General features: G+C 32.1%; 1 protein-coding gene across 1 annotated transcript in view; it reads left to right on the top strand.

Annotated features, from left to right (window-relative positions):
- Positions 1–5,658: 5,658 nt before the first annotated feature.
- The window catches only part of LOC149086951 (uncharacterized), a 173,353-nt gene continuing 156,478 nt past the window's right edge, over positions 5,659–22,533 (top strand). The window contains exon 1 of the mRNA XM_089231158.1: positions 5,659–6,105. Coding sequence (XP_089087284.1) covers positions 6,027–6,105 — 79 coding nt within the window. The 5' untranslated portion in view covers positions 5,659–6,026. The remainder of the gene's footprint in view (positions 6,106–22,533) is intronic.

Genomic DNA, 22,533 nt, shown 5'->3' with positions numbered 1-22,533 from the left:
GTATTCGGTTTAAAAGAAAGCACTTTCTAATATCCCAGATGTGACAAAAACCAGTGCCTCGATTCCCTGTTTCTAACAGAAGCGATCTATTGCTCCTCCCCTTTCTCGAAAATTAATAATCGTCCTAATCAGATTGCTCTGCTTAGGCCAAATCATTTTATGCCCAATGTGTAGATCACTCAGTATTGCAAATGATTTCATAAGAGCCCCCAGGAACCAATATTTCGGGAAACTATGAAATATGAAGTCATGTTTAAATCCTGGGCATTTACTTTGACGAAGCCGGAAAAAGTGCAGAAGTATTTTTTGAATTGATTTATCATGATCATCTCATCTCAGATATTCTTTCCTGTTCAAGCTTGAAGAGATCCGTAAATTACTCCATCCATCACCTGGAGTTAAATTGCCCACAATATGAATTTGTTTTCACGAATCATTGCCGCGTATACCAAACGAATTCTTACTTTGATTAGAGGACGGTATGAAAAGAGAAAATTTATCGTCCAGTTATACCGTTTGGATACATTTATGTATTAAACAAAAATGCTTTGGACACCGGGACAATCTAAATCCTTTTCCTCTCGTTACGTTTGCGAACGATCCTTTACAAGGAAGTGCTATGAATGTGCTACCATTCAATATCCTGCCAGTTATCCTCCAAAAACAACTTACTTATTTCTTCTCCTTTCTCTTCATAACAACGACAACAACAACAATAATAATGATATTATTTCTTTTTTTGTCGTCCGACTGCAATTTATGAGTGTAAAAAACTTCCGCCCATCGAATGGCTTCCCTTTCAGTCACGGTTCACTCAGAATAAACGGTCAAGAAAGTGCGATATATAATGCTCTTTTCTTTTTCTTATTATGAAATATATTACCATTTATCTAAATGAGAATAGGAATGGGTCTAGTTTGTTCAATGGAGCCGTAACTAATATACTTACCACGGGCAAGAAAGAATACTCGGCAATGATGCATACCAGAACACAGCTTCTTAAATAATATCAATGATGGAAGACCAGCTCCATAGATTGGACTTCCTGAATCGTTAGGGAAAAGCCATCTTCACTAGTTGGAATTTTTCGGATTGGTGACCTAGGCAGCCCGAAAGCCTACCTTGAATTCTGATCGGTCAGAATCTGGGCTGAACCAACTTTTGGGATCATTTTGCCGAATTTCTTTAGACCAGTGATTCCCAATATGTCACTGTTTAACGTCACAAGCCTTTTTGAAAAAATGTCCATACAAACTACAGAAGTAACTACTTTTTATTTGGCGTATTGATCACATTGTCCAAAAATTTATGAAATCATATTTGACTTTTTATTTCTCTCTCATAAGTGAACGAAGTCAAACGTAATTTTTGGATTTTTGGACAATGTGATACCTGTAAATACGCCAGTTTGCCAAATAAAAAGTAGTTACTTCTATAGTTTGTATGGACATTTTCCAAAGACTTCTGACGTTAAACAGTTTAGTTAGCTCGGTTCCCATACACCGCTTCCATAATGTTCATTGGCAACTATCAGCGTTTAACACGAGATGGGGAGTCGAAGTCGTCATTGGACCCTATACGTATCAGGAATGTTTGGCTCTTCACAAACGCGTCATAGTACATTAAAACGCCATATATTTCCTCATCGTGGTCGCATGACTTAAGTTGCGGCGATTATGCATAATAACCTTAAATGTGATGAATTGAGTGCAATTTATCATGTTTACCAACGACGCTTGGGTGTTATGCATAATCGCTGGTGAAAGTGATGAATTTAGGGAAATTTATCAAACTCACCAAAATGGTCGGCCGATTATGGATAATAACCGGATTTATCACATTCACCGTGACACACATATATTCTTCAAAGTATTTAGTTCGAATTGCGGATGACGTACAGGCCACAAAATCTAGTGCGTCGATTATGCACGGTGGAATTAAGAAACGAAATTTAGCTCGACTCGTCATCAAAGTGTCTTTTTATGTAGGAGAACGAAATTCTGTTGTTGTTGTTGTTGGCGGGAACGAATCATCCGTTATTATCCATTCGAAAGACCCGTTCCTTTTGCAACGACGATAATGAAGACATTTCGAGGTTTTCTTTTGAAGAGCAATTATCAGCGCGTAAATATCAAGTAAGAATATGAATGATTCGCTTCATGCGTGTCACAATGAGCGAACTCTTTTCTGAACATTTCTCTCTATTCTATTTGAGGAAAGTGTTAAGAAAGATATGATAAAAAAGAAGAAAATATCTACCTTTTCTCTTACTATTTTCTCATAGAACTGAATACGCTTTTCTGAAACAGAAATAAAGACACAGATGCGTATGAATGAACTTTATGAGATCGAAAACTAGCCTCGAGGGCAGTTGTGAAATGACATTTTTTGTTTTCCTTCTCAAAGAATCTGTCAGTGTAAAACATTAAATCGAGTTTTGATGGTATGTGCTATATCTTACATGTGTTTTTATTTTTATTTTTCCGAGTTGAAAGACCCCTCACGTATACCTATAATGTTCTTTTTTCTTGTCCTATCCTCACTTGTACTTTACATAGAAGGCATTTTTTGTGTTTTTTAAATCCCTCAAATGCCTTATACTTAGATGTTAATATTTCCGAGTGACACCGTGAACTTGAGTTATGTGAACATGTTCTCGTGAACAAGGAAATATATATATATATTATTCTTAAAGATTAATGCCCTAGAAAAATCTTTTGTAATTGATTTCTCTCTCTCTCTCTCTCTTATAATCTTGTTGAACGAATTAATCTCTTTGATACTTGCAGCAAGCTACATGCCGTTGGAATATCCAGTGAAAGCATGTTACATGCTCTATATTATCATTTTGAATTATGTCTTATTAAAGTCTTACAAGTTCAAGTTCTCAATGGAGTTTGAAAACGTCGAGTTTAAATCCTAAATTACACAACATGATTGTGTCTGAATTCTGGAAAGCAGTGGTTTTAATAGGGTTATTAACGAGATTTCATAAATACAAATACCACAACGGGTAAAATGCCCAATGAAAACTCAACTCAGAAAATACAGACACCAACTGACTAAGTTTCACCAAGAAAACGCGGGACACAGGTCAATCGTTCTCAAGTTATACCCAGCAATGGGTTAATCCTCTATGATTCACCTCCTATAAAAACATGTAGACAACTTTTTTTTTACAATGCGGTGCAGTTAGCATACTTTTAATTGAAAAAACACGTCAACACGCTAATTCAGTTAATTAGAGTGGATTTCTTTAATATGGAGCATGTAACATGCTTTCCCTAGATATTCCAACGGCTACCTAAGATTATAGCGTGCAACTCACAGCAAGTATGGAAGAGATTATTTTATCTGTATAAAATGGATAGAGCTGAACCATTACGTTTTCGGTATGGGGGGTTTCGATCATGTATTTGCCATATATTCAAATTTACGCTGGACCATAGAATGTTAAATTTATTGTCATTACCATAATTAGAATGAAATTACTCCAACCAAAACGAAAAAAAACCTCAATTTGAGACCGTGATGAGACCTATAGGCCAACATAGGTACAATCAACGCTTTGTGCTGCACAAAGTCTACAAGTTCGTGTCTACTTGTTTTATCTACAAGTTTTATCACAATTGAAGCTTTTTCCTTTTTTATTATTATTTTATCTACCTATTTGTTGTTTTATATACATACGAGTGAATGACAGGTTGAGCATTTTACTTGCAACGAATTGATGTACACATATGAAAAATAAGTACATTTCACCTATTTTATTAATTTACAGCATAGTCTCCCAAACTTTTTGTTCCATCGCCCCCCTTAATCAGAAATTTTTTCCCCCTCATCGCCCCCCAACTGAAGTAAACCCATGGGATCCTATGTTAAATCAGTAGGTTCTATCGCCCCCTTGGACCATTCCATCGCCCACCAGGGGGTGATATTGCCCACCTTGGGAAACACTGATTTACAGTATGGATATAGAGGGTGGGGGACATTTCAAAATACAGGCTGTCCTATTCTTGGGTTATTTAAAAGTAAAACGTGTAAATTATGAATTTTGTACTTCAAACATTTTCTACCATACGACAAAACCATATGAATAATTACTTTACTATTCCGCAGTATATTGACCATGACTAACACTTCAAGAGTGTATTTATTGCGCACGTATAGCAATAGTAAATGTCTTTTCTGTAAAAAAATATCAAAATTTTATGATATAATTTCGACGGAGGTATTGTTTTTTTGAGTATCATTTCATGTAAATAAACATTCACTGCCGCAAATATTCCCTGGAATTTTTTTTCCCAACCATTTACAATCATTTTAACGTTGTTTATGGAATTATACTATTCAATGAAGCACAGCAGAATCTGTCTAAACTAATCACCCAAAAATTCTGGTTTACAGGTGGGCTCTTTACATGAATATACAGTACACGATTCGCGTTATTTTAATAACAATAATAATAATAGCGTGATTATCACGTATTCCCAAGAGATCTCTCCGATCTGTTAATAGTCATTCCTGACCGAACGATTCGAGGCCAGACCTGCACAGTCAGAAGCTAGCTCCCCTAACCCACGACTGACAGGTGGCATTTAAAGTATTGAAGTTATTTAAATCCAGAATTACATTTGTTAGGACATAGTGGACAATTCAGCTTTTAAAGTGGTCTCTACCGTTGTATTTTCCCAGTCATTCTCGAGGTTATTTTTCAAAAGAAAATTTTTGTTCTTTTATTCAAGAATTTTTTAAATATTTTCAGGTAAGTGTAAATTGCAAAAGCCCTAAATTGACTATTTCACTAACGCTAAAGTTTTTAATATTTTTTACAGCAAAATAGTCATAAGCGTAATGATATTTTTATCTTGAGACAAAAATCCTTCCAACGTCCATGTATTTGTATTCAAGATTTTTTTTTTCACACATTAAGAAAATCTTGCAAGCAAATGGCTCATTATAAACCAGTTTTATCGCATTGTCCTAAAATGACTATCCGTATCACCATACCCGTGTCACAATGCGTATACAAATACCAGTATCACAAAAGTATATATTGTAATAATTAAAGAAAAACTGAAAAAGAGGAAAAAAAAAGAATGTTTCAAGGTAATTTTAATGGAAGCGTTTGTGAATAGCGAAAGCGGGATCACTATAATTAGAAAATAAATCATTGTTTACGAGATTTATGGCATGTTATTACCGATTAATGGGACATAGAAATTTTCTTAATTAGCGAATTGTCAGTGAACGAAATGGATTGTTAGTTGCGAATACGGTGTATCGATTGAATAAGCTCATTAGCTTTTAACTCGAAAACAAAACGGCATTAGACGTCGCGGACAGCAAAAATACTCAGCCTAAACGTCCGCTAAATAACCGTTATGAGAAACAAATGAAACGACCAGTTACACATCGGCTTTAACCCGAGAGCAATTTGGTCACTATCGTTGTTCATAACACTTTACTAACACGCAAACTGGTCGTTCCAGAAGCGCTTCGGTTTTGTTTTGTGTTTTAATAAATTCCTTTTTTTTTTCCACAACCATCTCTTTTCTTTCTGTCATCTTACGTCAGGGCAGAAAACTTCTTAACCAATCGCGTCTAGGATAGCAAGTCACGTGCCGATTCTTCCAGTCACTCACCTGAAGCGGAGTGAGGTGTGTGTGTAGACTCTGACAAGAGTTACACACCAGTTCAGTGGTGGTTAAAAAGTTAACCCAGCGCGAAGAGTAAGTGTCCCGCGACGAAAACCGTTTTATGGCGGGTTTTTCTTAAAGGGAGAGAGAGAGAGAGCGAACGAGCGGTGTTTTCTTGTGTGACCCGCGGATCATTTAACGGGAATCTGTATCGACCGATTTGAATCTACAAAAGAAAAGTAGCGGGAGAGATACATCTTCCTGCTCTTCTTCTTCCCAATGGGGAACGAAACCGAAGACTGAAAATTATAGGATTTTGGGAATTTAGCTGTTGAAAAGTGTGCCTTATTTTTTTCTGTTGGTGTAAATAGACTTCTTGAAGAAAATATGAACAGAAGGACGCTAAAATTATGGTGTTCCATTTGTTTTGGATTATTGGTCGGATTATTGGCTCACGTGACATTCGGTAAGTTATCCATAAATTTCATTTGTTTTTTTTCAATCAATTATTCCGGTAGATAAACTTGTACTTTTGTATTTTGTGTTATCGAGATGAGCTTGAATGTCTTCCATTTGATAAAAGATTTTTATTCTTCATAATTTTTAGTATCTGAAAGGATAGCAAAAGATGCTTGACAATAACACATATTGGAACATTAAGAGGATAGCTGTGAAAATTCACTAGCAACAATTATCTAATGAGTGGAAAACTTTTTTGATACAAATAAATCTTAGACGAAATTTTCATTGAAAAATTCCATCGATATTAAATACAGAATACTTGAAATTTGAATATCTTTTTCTGTTGCAATTCAATTGTTTTTTTCGATGGGCTGACTATAGTGATATAAACGAAAAGAGGAGAATAAACGTTGCTATTTTTATCGCTAGAGTAAAAATGATGTACACGAGTTTGATGTAGTTCGCATGATAAATCTTGAATGATTTTCTAACCCAAGATTTAATTGAAGGTTTGCGGAAAATTACCCACGTAAATTTAAGCTATTTTTATTATTGTATGATTTTTCTATTTATTTTATTATTGCATAATATTAAAATTAGGTTGATGAATAAAATTATGGCAGAGTTTGCCTGTAACTAACTTACGTACTGTTGCCTAACTTACGTACAATCACATAGTCAAAAAATTATATATCTTTAAAAATAGCAATCATTAGTTGAAAGTACAATTGAAAATTAATTTTTAGTATATTTCCTGATTATTAAGAATATGTAGTACGATCCTATGATTTCTCAGCGATAACAATATTACATATCATATAGTTGAATCAACTTTTAAACAGTTGCACATATAACAGCCTTGATGATACAAATGAAACAAGTATTAGTCCATTTTTCAACACCACGACAGATTAATAAACCCATAGAATTCACACTATAAAATAAGATATATTTTAGAGCACATGTTGAATAAAATATTATACGAACACTAAAATAAAATATTTTCGAACACGTAAAATAAAATGTTATACAACTAGAATATGGCGTCATAAGATATATAATATGATATATATCTCTTATATCATATTAATATATAGACTTATATACATATTTACTTGATGATATATTATCAGCTCTGTATTATGATATATTTACTTCTCTTACCCCCACAATAACATAAGTATAATAGCATTTGTATATATACAGGGTGCATAGAAAACAGAGGGGTATGACGTTTTACTGGTGAACCGTTGATCCTAGAGGTATACTTCCAATTAGAAAAAGTATCCAAATCACGTGTAGTACTCAGATATGTCATTCATATTTCAAGGGGTTGTATAGTTATTAGAATAAAAAACTTTTTATATAGCCCCCTTGTTCCCCAATACCCAAGAAAGTTGTTGCCCTCCTAACTTCTGATGCCAACGAAGAATTTCATGCAATATTCACTGAGATATTCGAATTCCAAAACGAAGAAAAATTGGGAAGAAACAGCTCTAAATGCGGAAAAACAGTTTTACCTGCATTTAATGGCACATATCTGATTACTAAACGTTTTATTTGAATACTTTTTCTAATTGAAAGTATACCTCTAGGATCAACTGTTCACCAGTAAAATGCCATACCCCCTATTTGCTATGCACTCTATATATATATTGTAGGCTTATTTCAAATTAAAACATTCTCAAGATATTTTATACTTCCAGAATCCAGAATTTATAGAACTGTAAGTTTCCATAAAAATGAGATCCCGATAATATAACTGATCAATAAGTTTCCAATACCGTGAAACATATGGAAGAGTCAACCTTTGCTCAATAATACTCAGAAGTTATCAACAAAAAAAGGTAAAGGAAAATTACAATAATATGTATTTTTCCGTGTATTTGCCTTTTGATGACTTCTGAGTATCATGAAACATGAATACAATTTTATTTTTAAGCTCTGAATTTTAATACATATAGTATAATAATTATAATATAAAATTGATATTAGTCTTTGCATAATTATTATTATTTTTTCAATATATAAATCAGATGAGATAAAATAAAATAAAATAAAATATTTGAAGATATGAATTTTAATTCGAATGACAAAATAAAATAAGAAGCTCAAATATCTAAATATAAATATAATATTTTATGCCCATTTAAAAAAAGATTAATCATGTTTTTATTTACGAGTATATTGTTTGGAAATGAAATATTTCATCTTTTATTTATGATGTTTTCGAAGAAAGAGAAGAAAATTTAGATGAAATAAGCTTTTAATATCACATCTTTTTATTGTTTAGAACCTACTGAAGGACGTTTTTGACGTTGGTGTTGGAAGTAAATTCTATGACTTTGAAGGCTTTTTTTCCCCTTCTTTTTAAATCCCCTCTTAAAATCATATTAAAGATGCGAAGAGTTTTTCAGATGTTATTCAAAATAATTTCTTTTCAATACGCTAATTATAATGATATGAACAAAAAAAAAAAATAGTTCGCGTTTTGTTGTATTACTAAATTGATGTTAGTCTTTGGACAATAATCTTTTTTGTAATACATGAAAAAGCTGAGACTGAATTGAAGAAAATGTAATGTTTGAAAACATGTTTTTTAATTAAAAAAAATAATATATATAGTCAATTTTTATAGTCAATTCGATGAATTTGATCTTTTTAATTAATCTTTTTAATATGCATAAATATACGTAGCTATTATATCTATGCATATTAAAAAGTTTAATTAAAAAGATCAAAGTGACTATAAATTTGTATTATTGGCATAAAAACCATGATTACAATACGTGTGTGTCTATATATATAAATACTGTAATACAATAATATGTATTATAATACAGATACAATATATTGGGATAAATATCATATAGAAGATGAACAAAGTAACATCATCTGCAAAATTACTCTTGAAAGATTTAAAAGTTTATTTGAAGGCTTATGAAAAAACATCTTTATGTATATTAATTAATGAATTTTTGTTATTATTCCAATATATAAATTTATATTCACTACATCGTGAACCTGTGCATAGTAATATATTTTAAGGAAAATGTTATTTTTATTATGAATATGATAGTTTCCTAATGGAAAAAATTTTAACTGTAGTGAAATTTTGAAATAGAAATTCAGATATATATAATATTTTTTAAAATACTCATCAGCCCCTGAAAGTTCAATTAAAAGTTAATTTTGAGGAAAAAGTAGTTATTTTGGTGAAAAAATACGGAAACTAACAAATCTATTCTGAAAAAAAAAAAAAATTATAACGTGAACATTTTTTCCTCAAAAAAATTTACAGGCAAATAGAATAATTATTATTTTTAAAACTGAAAAACAAACCGTCCAGAGTTCAACTTCTGGATATATCAAATACAGTAGCACATTTATATAAATTCTTTTTCACTCTGAAATGATGTCGATATATTTCCTGATTGCAGTTTCACAGTGTGTTACATTAATTATGTTATTTCAGTAATATTTTCAAAAACAAATATTGATTGAAATACAATAAATCTTGTGTGATGGTGGTGGAAATGAAACTTTCTCTCCCGCATAATTACATAAGTAGCTTTATTTCACGTAATCTATTTAAAAATTTAATTTACTTGTGTGAAATGGATAATCATTTTATCATCAAAAATTTATTAAGATAAAGCATGAGGACATCACTAGTATGGATCTGTATGAATTGAAAAAAAAAATATTTGTAATATATATAAAAGCCTTTTTATCCCAAAACCAACTTTACATAATTAAAATTTTTAATTTGTAATAATTTTTTTTAAATTTAGAATCCAAAAAACACATCAAGTTTAGAAATTATACGTGTAGTCACATTACAAGCAACTATCCGGACGCGAAGCTTTCGAGCACTGAATCCGGCCCACGGGTTGCCAGTTTGCGAGCCCTTATCTACAACATTCCCCCTTGCTGTAAAAAAATCTATCCTTCTCTTTACTACAACTGCAGAGTTGTAGTAATTGCGATTGTAATTCCAATAAGAGTGATTATTATTCTTAGCCTAAGGTTGTAGGTCCTTGAGCAGTTACATCTTTCTGGAGAATATTTGTACGCATCATGCATGTTATTCACAATGCTTGTTTACATTTCACTTAAATTTTTCTATTTATCCACTCAAAATATTTTTTTAAAGCTGCAAATTCATTTCAGACTTCAATGCTGTACATATGAAAGAAAAAAAATATTTGCTGGACATTATTTAGATAAGGCTTGTTTTATAAAAAAAATCATTTTCTCTAAGCCATAATATAATAAAAATTTTCAATCGTGAACATTAAAACTTATTACTATTATTATTCAAATGCTTATAAAATACGACGAAAACTGATTGTACTGCTTTCACTCGTTACTGAAGAAGTAAATAAAAACAATAACAATTATTCTAGTGGATAGACACGTCCATGGCTGAAAATGAAGTTTCGTCAAGATAGAAATCTTTATATACAGTATATCAGTGATTCCCAAACTTTTTGCATTACGACCTCTTTTTGACAAGAAATTTATCTGCGACTCCCCCACCCCCTACATAAAGTGACCGGTATAAATATGTATCGGTTTTCCAGGACATTCCTGATTTTTTGTTAGTGCATGGGCTGTCTCGACAGCATTTTTCGGGACAACTTTTTCTTTTGGTTCCAATTTGCATATCAGTGATGAATGAAATCAAATTATTTTTGAATATTTAGTTGACAGTGCTGTTTTATTATGAAATTAGAAGCGTAGTCAAGTGTATGTTCTTTGATTTGAATATACAGTGTGATTCAGAAAGAATCAACCAATTTCGAAATGATTTTTCGCTTGAAATCTACCATGAATAATATTATTCATATAGATAGTTTGAGAGAAACGATGTCACGGAGAGTGTGTGTGTGTGTGTGTGAGTGAGTGACACGTTTTCTCTCTATATGTCGCCATCTGGGGGCTAACGTCGTAAGAGCTATTAGCTGAGCTAGGAGGCTGCGCAGTCCCGTTCAGCATTCATACATATGCTCTATACAGGAATGGAAATGTCCGTCCTCTGTGGTTCAATGGTTAGAACACTCGCCCGGATACTGAGCGATTGGCGGTTCGATTCCCCACAGAGAAAATGTGAATTTTCTTTCCGAACTACATCTCGATCTTCGTGTTATTCATATTACATAGATATTGCCCCCCTCCCCCTTATTTCAACATATTACTCATCATTGCGTTTTTAATTTTGAAAAAATATGTGATTTTGAAATCAAATGATTCTTTCTAAGTTATCCTGTATAAGTCTAAACTTGATGCATAAATTACATATAGAATTTGATAAAATTACTTTATGTGATGCATGGTAAATTGTTCAGTTGAGTAAGGGTATTTTTTTTTTGTTGTGACATATTTTTATTGATGTTGCGGAAAATGAAACGAAAATTTGTTATTTTGGTAAATTTCTCGCGACTCTCCTAGTTCACTCACGTCGCGATCCATACTTTGAGAACCACTGCAGTATACTATATCGTAACCAATCACGTGTAATAAATACAAATAAAAATATACAAATACAAATGCAACGCCAGAACAGGCAAAATGCCCAACAAGGTGGCTGAGAAAAAGATGCCCATAACAGATATGGATGTCATATATTTCATGTCAAATGATATTGACAGCGTTCTGACACTTTGAGACGGCTATTGATTGGTGAAACAAGGTTGCAATTATCTATAACATCCTTGAACTATAATTCGACTAAAAAAGAGAGAGAGAGAGAGAGAGAATAATTTATTATTCTTAGTCTCTCTCAGGGTGTAGGTCCTCGACGTTGGGCAGTTAAATTTTTCTGCAGAATATTTTCACGCATTACGGTTTATTTTGCACAATTTTTTGATTACGTAAATAAATCAACTTTATTTATTTACCAATTCAATATTTTTTAAAGCACAAAAATCATTTCGGACTTCAATGTTGTGCATATGTACATATGAAAAAAAATTGTCTAAGACGGTACAGTCAACGCTCGTAATAACAAACCTATCAGTCCATGGAAAACTCACGTTGTATTGGGCAGTCATTATACCGAAAATTCCTAAAGTAAATAAAAAATTTAACTTTTAAAGAAAATTCTATATTCGAACGGACTAAAAAATTTTTTTCTTTGCAATGCGTGTAGTAGCAATGGAAATTTATCAGGTTGGAAAATAGTAATGGAATTTTAATTAATTCAAGGTCAAAGCACAATAGGTCAGACACACTTAAGGATGATATTTTGCTGATATCTTTCTAAAAAATGAGTGGGGGGCAGAGCTGAGTTCGGACGTTGTAATGTATCGAATGATCTTCGCAGGTCGTTATATTGGATTGAAAATATAATGGCATGAATAGGAGAAATTTCATGATTTATTATGCAGGCTGACATAATGGAATAATCGCTATAACACATAGTTGTTATAACGAGTGTCGACTGTATTTAGATAAAGATTGTTTTAATAAAATAAATGAAATTTTCTTAAACGGCATAATAATGATCTTTAATCATAAAAATATCAATATTATTTTATATAATTTATTATTCTTCGAATTGTTGTTGAACATGAGGGAAACCATTATACAAAGTTGTGCTACTTTTTTACTCGTTACAGAAGAAGTAAATGATAATAGTAATGCTAATGCGGATAAATAAGAGTTCATTCTTGGTTGAAAATGAAGTTTCGTCAAGATAGAAATTTTTATTTACACTATATCATAACTAATTGCGTGTGTATTAGGGAATTGTGCGAATTTCTGCAGTATGCTGACACTTCGAGAAGGTTTTTTGTTAAAAGAGGCTTGCGACCGTCTAAGACTGTAGATCTTGGACATTGAGCAGTTTGTGAAAGTATGTAAGAGTATTGCGATTGGCAGTATTGTGAAAATACGCATCTTTCTGGAGAATATTTGCGTGCATTATGCATATTTTTCTTAATATGTGTTTACATTGAGTTAAATTTTTTATTATACAATAGTTTTTAAAACCAATACACAAACGACTTCATTTCAGACTTCAATATTGGATTTATGAATAAAAATTTACTAAGCATTATTTATGTAAGGATTGCTTTAACAAAAATATTAAATTTTCTCTAAGCCCTATAATAATTATAATTTTCAACCGTAAAGTACCAAAACCATTCTCAACGATTTATTTGAATGGTTATATTGAATGTGACGAAAAACGATTGTACTACTTTTATTCGTTCCTGAGAAGAAGTAGATAATAATAATAATAATAATAAACAATATAATGATAAATAATAATATAATAAACAATAATAATTACAGTGGATAAATAGGCACAACCTTGGGTGAAAATTGAAGTTTCTGCAAGATAGAAATCGTTACATATACTACATCATAACCAATCACGTGTAATACAAGCTATTGTGTGAATTTCTGACAGCGTGCTGACACTTCGGGAAGGTTATTGATTGGTGAAAGGGCCGATAGTTTTTATTTTGATGGAATGGTCAAGAACTGACATAGGGAGCCACTAGTCAGCTGAAAATGAAGTCGAAAATTTTTTTTATCAGCCGTCAGTGAAAACTATCTCCACAAGACGAGAACTAATCATTCGGTTTCATGCGATTCCTTCTCCACAATCGAACCGGTTACGGATAAAGCAGCGAACTGTAGCCGTGTGACCCATGTTACCTCCCAACTGGGTCACAACAACCAGTTGTGAGGAGACTGAAAATTACTATCTCCATCTGTCTCTTCCCCCTCCTTCAGCAGTGGCCACTATCTCTCACACACACATATATATACATTATTATGTTATTTTATATTTTTCAATATCTATCTTCTGACAAGAAACGCTAGTTTTATAATCAGTGAGTGGTCAGCAGCTGGCGAGAGAGGAATGGGGTCGTTATATACAAAATGGACAAATCTACGTCAGGGCCGCTATTACCAGAAGCAGGGCCAGGTGCGTAGTAACCCATAAGGGGGACCCTTTTTGCCCCCCTTATATTTTATGGGAGGGGGGGGGGGTGAAATCGACATCCGTTATTTCAGCATATACAGGAATGCTGAGAAATAAATATCCATACAAATTATTTTGAAAAACACAATACAATGTAGATTAAGCACAAAAAATTGACGAAAATTCAGCACTGAAGGCAACTTTTAATTAATGAGAAATGCGATTCCCGGAACTAAAGAAAATTTTTTAGAAAAATTTAGAATTAACGGAATAAAAACTCTATTTCCTACAGAAATAATTTCATTTCCATGATGAAAATTCAGAACCAATGAAACAAGTGTGTTTCAAATTACCAAACAAACAAAAATAAAATAGGGCTAGGCTACTTTCCTTGTATTTTGTTGCCATGATTGTGTTTCGACTTTTGTATGGACTTGTACACGGACTTGTGCGTTTTTTGCATAATCGTCGCGTTGTGGATAAATATTCTTATTTAAAGACGTTTATTGCTATTGTGAGGATAAGTCACGCACGAAATCATTTGAAATCATTTTGTGTTATTTTGTGACATGGTCCACGATATGAATGACTGAAGTGTATAAGGTAGGAGAAAATTTGAGTTGGATTCGATAGGCTCAAATGTTGAATTGGTAAACATAAGGAAAATACATAGGAAAGTAGGAAATTATACAGGCTGTCACAAATTGTTTGCGCAGAAGATATTTCTACAACCGTCGACTTTGGAAACATATATTCAATTACAAAAAGTTTTCAAATGATATGCGGTTACTCAAACTGAAATTGAATTTGATTGAAATTTCATTAATTTAATCATATTCAAAAATAAATTTTAAATTTAAAAATTCAAGAAATTTTATGTTTATAATTTCGGAAAAGAATGAGTCAATGAAATCTCATCAATCTTTTGCTTCATTTCGTTACATAAACCGTTTCCTTTATTTCGAATCAATTTCTATTCAATTACATTGATACCATGCTATGTTATCATGCGCACAAGATGTTTTTAATGCACTTTTTTGAAAATTCGCAAAAAAATTAAGCATTAGAGGTATGTAAAACTTTATACTGGCATAGGATAACATATAAAATTAGAAATATGTGAAAAAAACTTGAAATGAATCAATTATTAATTAGTATTTTTAATAATATTTCTACTAGAGCATAACTTTCAGTATGTTAAAAGGTATGAGACCCATTAAATTTTCCAAGGGGTCATATCCTCTTCGCTCCAGAGGTACACGTATGTGCAATCATTTAACTGTTTTTAAATGATTTTTTTTCAAGCTGATACGTGAGTTACATACTTAATTCAAATGGTCATAGTAAAAATATCGACCCAAATAAATAAATAATTTTTTCTTTTCAAGGGGCATTTTGATATACAATACACACAAATTAATCAAAAACAATTTTTTCAACAGTCAGTTTCAAAGAGGATATACATAAAAAAATATATAAAAATCAACTTTTTATGTAGAATGTGTGCAGAAACTTCCAATTAGAGTGAAATGTAGATGCCGCTCCGAGAAGTCATTAAAAAAATTCTATATTTTCAGATGCAATATTAACAGAAATGTCTTCGCAGTTTTCAGCATTTGTCACTGAGGGTGTGGTTCACAAATTGTGATGCGAAAACTTTGAATTAAATTAAAAGTTTTGAAAGTTCTGTAAATGCCAAAATAATTGGTTAAAAATGTAATTGCTATTTATTGCGAATAAAATATTTATATGGCTGAATTCATTCAAAAATTTGTGTTCAGTTCCTAAAAATGGTAACTTTTGGGCCAATGATAAATTGCTAAAACATAGTAATTTTAAATAAATTTAATATATCAATAAATACTGAATTTTTAAAAATATGAAGTTTTTTGCAAATGACTTTTCAGAGTGGGATCTACATTTCAATAATAGAAATTTTAGTACACGGGAACTCTATAAAAAAAGTTTGTTTCTTTATTTTTTTTTTATGTACACTATCTCTCAAACAAATTTTGAAATCTATGAAATGTTTAGAACTTGATGTTTTTGTCAATAAAATTTTAATGGAAAGAATTAAAGCTATTGATAAAAAATAAATAAAAAAAATATAATTTCTTTTTGCATCGATCGTATTTGGAACAATTTTTGACTCCCATGTTCCCCTGTTTGTTATAAAGATTAGCTGATTGGAAGACTGTACGTCTTTTTGATTCATTATCGATGTATTATTCATGTTTTTCTCGTAAAAAACTTTTTGTTCATGTCGCGTATGGAAATGTTCCGTCACACACATGTTTGTTTTCTCTTAATACGGAATGATGTTAATATTTTAAGATAACAACGTTACGAACGAAATTCTCTTTCAATTGATTGCTTACTTAGAGCTTAACAGAGCCGTCAGTTGATGAATTCAGAAAAATATGCTTTGCCGTTTAAAGTAAGCTGGTTTTTGATTGGTACAAAAACACCACATACACTATTTATTAAAGCAAATAATTATGATTAATATGATAGAGGACAAACGAATATTTTCTTTTTAGTTCGAATTAAATGAGTATCAAAATCATTTTTATCGGAGGTTTTTTCCACACTTGACTTTTCTTATCGAATTTAAACTCTGATTTACGGATTGAAACATTTACACATTTTCTTGAATTTGTCTCGAAGCCACATGGACCCAAAAGTCCGTTATACTTTGAACGGACTTTTACTTACTATACCCACTTACACACATATCTCGTGTGTAAGTGGGAAAGCCTGAAAATTGGAAGGGGGGGGGGGAGGGGGGGATGATAAATATTACTATTCGGTGTCCATTATTTGTAAGAAGTGCCTTAGAGTAATGAAGCATGTGCGATAAATGTGATCTCCATAATTTAATTCTTGAAGAGAGAGAAAGAAAAACCAGTGTTTTTAGAATTTTGTTGAAGTTACAGCGGCAGATTTTCAATTTTCAACTCGCTCTAACCGAATATTTTTTTATCGTTAACATTAGCTTTTCGGCAATCACTTGTTAATTACTCGTTATAACCCGTACTTGTCATATCGGATTTTTACTGTAAATTTTTTTTCTCTCCGAGATCGTCTATCCCTTTGGGAAAGAGCGCAAACCATCCCAAGATGGTCTCTCTGGGCGGTCAGCGGACATGTCTGTCTGTCTGTACATTTTTTTTAAAGCAAACACAAACTCAAATTTCATATTTATCGTGCATCTAAGCCAGATACACAACTATTTCATTTGTTTAGCTTAGAGAATATGCGATAGGAATAAATGACATTACAGTCGCAATAACTCAAACGTCTACTTAAGAACTTGATCCAAGAATACGACTTATTTCGATCGGGCCGGTATCGGAAAAAAAAGGTCAATTTCGCTAATCCTTGCCACAAAATTTATTTATCCTCTAAAGTCAATAGTCAAACTGTCACCTTTTTTATTTCTCTTCTTTGTTGGACCCGGAAGAAAAAACGAACTCATTGAGTCATTGAACGTGTAGCAATTCCATCACAGTCTGTGTGTGTGAAAAGCGGTGTCTTTATTTATTTTAATTCTATTTGGTTCGGTTGACTCGACCTCGTCATCGAGGACAGAAAACAAACCGTTACATTTCAGGTGTTTTAAGAGCAATTAGATGCTAATCCGTGCTATTACGACAAGTGAGAATATATCCACACAGCCATTTATAACATGATAAGTTGAGTACACATGAATGAAGTTTTCTCTAGGGAAAGTTACGAGAAAGTTTAAGTTTTTAGTTTAAACACAGAAAGAAGGAATATTATCATCGAATGACCTCAAACATGACGTCTATAATTGTCATTGTATTAGCCATTTTTTTCCCTACAGCAGCTTTAATCTTGATCACATTAATTCCCTCCGGCAAATGGATAAACCAATTCATTTTTTAAGTTTTTAAATTTTTTTTTTAAATTCAAAATTGAAGTTTATATTAATTAGAGGCCGAAGACCTTATTAATATGTCTCGTGGCATCGTTTCCAGAATGCATCTAGACTGCTATTTCGTTGACGATAATAATAATAATAATAATAATAATAAGATGAACGAAATTTAAATAATGCCAATCGACCACGAAATAGAGCGTTTCAGATGATTAAATTTAAAATTGCAGCAATTTTCGGAAATTATCATGCAACTTTGATACAGTTTATTTATTTATTTTTTACATTATTTCATTAAAAACTATTAAAAAAAAGAAGAATTCTGTCCAACAATGTCGTTTCAAATGCTTCGTATTGATTAAATTTGAAATTGCAGCAATTTTTGAAAATAAGCATGTGATTTGTGTATGGTAGATTTAAATTTTTTACATTACTTTATTAACTGTTTATGATCCCGTGCAGTGTTATCAGGATAAAATAATTTTGAAGAGTAATTTCACTCTTCTCCAAAATTTTTGAGGGCAGTTTTGTATAAAGAGGGGTATTATTATTATTTTGTTTTTGACGCAGAACAGAGACTCTATTAAAAATTACCTAAAATTTGTAGGAGTATTTTCACTTTTCAATGAAATTTTGAGGAGTAAAATTGAATTTTAATGAGCGAATCACACATCTGGATGCGTGTTGGCGAGCACTGGTCCCGTGTATGTTTGAATATACGTGGCAAATACATGGTCAAGAAAAAGAAAACACAACAACCCATTTATACCAATTTCTTTTCTCAATTAATTTGTTATTTTAGAAAGCACATCATTTAGTGTCATTTCAGTACAAAACATGGCTAAAATAAGTTCAGTACTTTTTTTATGTAGAGTAGTTTATCATTTAAGACAACTATAAGTATTCTTTATGGGCATTGTATAATATTTCATCATGTATATATATTGTTTAATTGCATTTTTAATTGGGTTGCTGTATTTTTGAAATATATGACATCCATAATTATTATGCACATCTTTTTCTCAGACATCTCGTTGGGCATTTTTTCAGTTGTGGCGTTGTATTTGTATTTATAGTTGGGATCTTGTCGGTGTCACTGTTTGAGAGCTGCTGAAATTTCACATTTTTTATACGCGATTTATAAAATCGTACCGAAATGAGAGAATTTTGGAAATAAAATTCTAGATAAAAACTATTCCACTCTTTGCTAAGCAAGATTTTATATGTTTATGGATAACATTAAAATAACGGCAAACAGTATATATATGTATATATTTCACCCTTAATTAACCATTTTAACTATTAATAAATCCACTTACACTGGTGGCAAATGCCAGTGTATGTGGGCTGTTAGCTGACTGTATATGTACGGTTGCGTTCAGTGCGGACAAGCTCTAAGAAAAGAGGTTCGTTGCTTCTATAGCGTAACTCACCCGGCATGTGAGAGGACGTGGTTTTGATTCCCCGTAGAGGCAATTTTTTTTCCTGAATTCATCTTCGCATCAGCCAGTTGTAAAAAAATCTTTGGACGTTTTTATGCAGTGAACCATACAGGGTTAAAAAGTATAGAAAACATGAATTTAATCAGAAAATGGTGGCAACATTTTATTTTTGCAATACGGTTATATTGTTAATGAGAATAAAAACGTACGTAACTCAATGAAATGACGAAAAACTATACAGGGTATTTTGTAAGTGCTAATGCGGTCTTTATCACATCGACCTTCCATCGTATAGGTGCAGTTTCCATTTAAAAAATGCTCAAAAAGCGTTCAAAAATTACCCTGAGTTTTGAAAGTGAAAATACAACGTGTGACAAAATTAAAATTCTGAATTTTTGTACGGCCTCTTGTACTCTAACTTCCAATAAGAAAGTTGTTGCCCTGTCTCTCCCGAGGCCAAAAAACCCTCCAAGTTTCTAAGTGCAGTATTCGCTAAGGTATTTGAATTCAAAATCGAAGAAAACTTGTGAAAGAACAGCTAAAACTGACAACATTCCGTTCAACATTTATGTTGTCCTTTCCCAACTTTTCTCCAATTTATGAATTCGAATATATCAACTAATATTGCACTTACCAACATGGATTTTTTTGTTTGCCTCGGGAAATATGGGGCAACACCTTTCTGATTGGAAGTTAGAGTACACAGATAAAAATTGATTTTTTTATTTTGCGATACACTGTATTCTCACTGTTAAAACTTGTACAGAGTAATTTTTGAACGCGATTTCAGCATTTCTTAAATTGGAATCATACCTCTACGAAGGACGGTTGATGAGATAAAAATCGAATTAACACTTACAGGACACCCTGTACATAAAAGAATAATAAGAAGCCATGAGAAATGAATTATGTTCATGTTTCTCATAATAATTCATGACACCATTCTCAGAGACCATAGCGAATCGCTCACCTTCATTTCCGAAAAGAGAGAGAGAGAAAGATCCCCATTCTCAAGATATTTTTCCAATGACTGTTTTTTATGTTATTCATCGGTGCTAATAGTTTTGCTATTCAATGAGAGGTCATCGTCGATGTATTTATCTGTTTTCTTTAATGATCATGCTTATGCCTTTTTACAAAGAAGAAGCTCAATTTCTGAATCTTTTATTATCTTTTACCACCCTTGCTTTGCCCTTGTACATAAAGACTCACGAGAAAAACCTTGTTCGAGAGTATCATATGCCATATTTCTATCTCTCTCTCACATGCTAGAATGTGAATTGATGAGAGGTCAGTTCGCTGCAAAAAAAAACTGACACGTCCTTGGCTATATTTCTTGTAGAAAGAGAGGCGATTATCTTATTTTGTTTTCTCTCTCCCACTGTCTCTCTATAAAAGAATGTTGTGCCAATTCACGAATATATATTAGCGCATAATATGAGCGTGTCTTACGCCTATTTGCAGGTAATTCAACTAACGTTTCCGAATGCGAAATACATTTAGATTTGTTTTTTTCACGCTTCTCATAAAAGCTAATCTTCTAAGGAGAAAAGTAATAAACACATGATTTCGGTATAAAGTGGCTCATTTTCGTTACGTTATTAAAAGGAAAGGAAAAACAACGATGTTTCCGTATCAAGCTTACATGTGAAAGTATTTTTATATGAAATATCATGATTAACATTTCATTTTTGCGGGAATAAATAGATAAGTTTTTCTTTCATGCGGATTTTGAAATATTCCATCAAATACATTTTTACTTTCATATCCCTTTTATTTGTATCTAAAAAGAAATTTAAAAAACAAGTGAAAATTCTGAAATATATCAGGCCATAGATATTTGGTTCGTCATCAGCCACCATCGTCAACTTTTTCCATTCCACTTCTGGATGAAGATCTCCTCTAAATTTTTCCATTTTACTGTCTGATGTTTTTGCCATCCAGTTGACTCCAGTCACTTTTCGAATCTCGTAGATCCATCTTGCATTTGGACGCCAGATATCTAGTTATAAATTCTTAGCGTGCCATAGCAAGTATATTCAGTTTACATTTTTGATTGGTAATAATTAGGACTGGTAATCGATTAAAATTTTTAGTTGGTTGATCAAAAAAAAATTAATCGATTAATCGAATATTTTCCCCAAATGTGCTATTAGTTTAAGACCGGGATTACACTATAAAAGTTTTGTAAAAGTGTTGACAAATACAACTAATAAACTGATCGGTTGCATTTGCGCGAATGTAATCAATCAGCTTGTTGGTTGTATTTTCAAGATTTATAAAAACACTTTTACAAAACTTTTTACAGTGTAATCGCAGCCTCGAGAAAACTTATTAGGGGTTTTTTTTAAATAATTGATGCTAAAAAAATATATACTATATATTCGCTAGATATAAGCGAAAGCGAATATTGGAATAGAATAAAAGATTAAGGCTGTATGCTTGAAGAGTAATGCCGAATTTTTTTTTATCAGATACCGGAATTTCTTCACTAGAATCTTGTCTTTTTTTAGAAAATCAGTCAGTTTAAAAGGTTAGTCAACGATTTCGAAACTACTTTCGATCTTCACATACTCTGTTACTTTTTTCCTTTCTAGAAACCGCTCCCAAATGGTACTAATGGGGGGGGGGGGGGGGTTGCCGATGCTTCCCGGATACCAAAACTGCTGTTCACAGTGAGGGACAACAAATTTTGGTCTTGTCTTCAAAAACTTCCATCAAACCCAAAATTCAAAATTGAAATCATCACTAGTTTTTTTTTTTGGAATCAATGTATTTCCCCCGCATGTTGAAAAATTTGATTAATTGATTCAAATATTTTTAAATGTGGTTACTTATGTGGAATGTTATACCTAGCAATTTTAGGACATGTAATCGGTCTCGTTAAATAAATAAAAATAAGTCACGAAATTTTAATAAAAATTTTAATCGAATTTTTTTATCGGATTGATCGAATCGGTTAACTCAACTGAAACTTTTAACTACGATTAACAATTGATCGATTAACTGACCCGATCAATCAGACCAGATCTAGTAATAATGTTCAAATTAACACACCATGGCGCGCCGCGCGTTTCCCACCATTTCATTTATAAATACTGTATACTGAATTTCATATGCGATCTAGTTTACATGACTTATTGCATA

The sequence above is a fragment of the Pholcus phalangioides genome, unplaced genomic scaffold (assembly GCF_987345545.1).
Source record: "Pholcus phalangioides strain wild (caught in Gottingen) unplaced genomic scaffold, Ppha-v1.0 ptg000004l_1, whole genome shotgun sequence".
Lineage (NCBI taxonomy): Eukaryota > Metazoa > Arthropoda > Arachnida > Araneae > Pholcidae > Pholcus > Pholcus phalangioides.
This window is presented reverse-complemented; position numbering and strand designations above follow the sequence as displayed.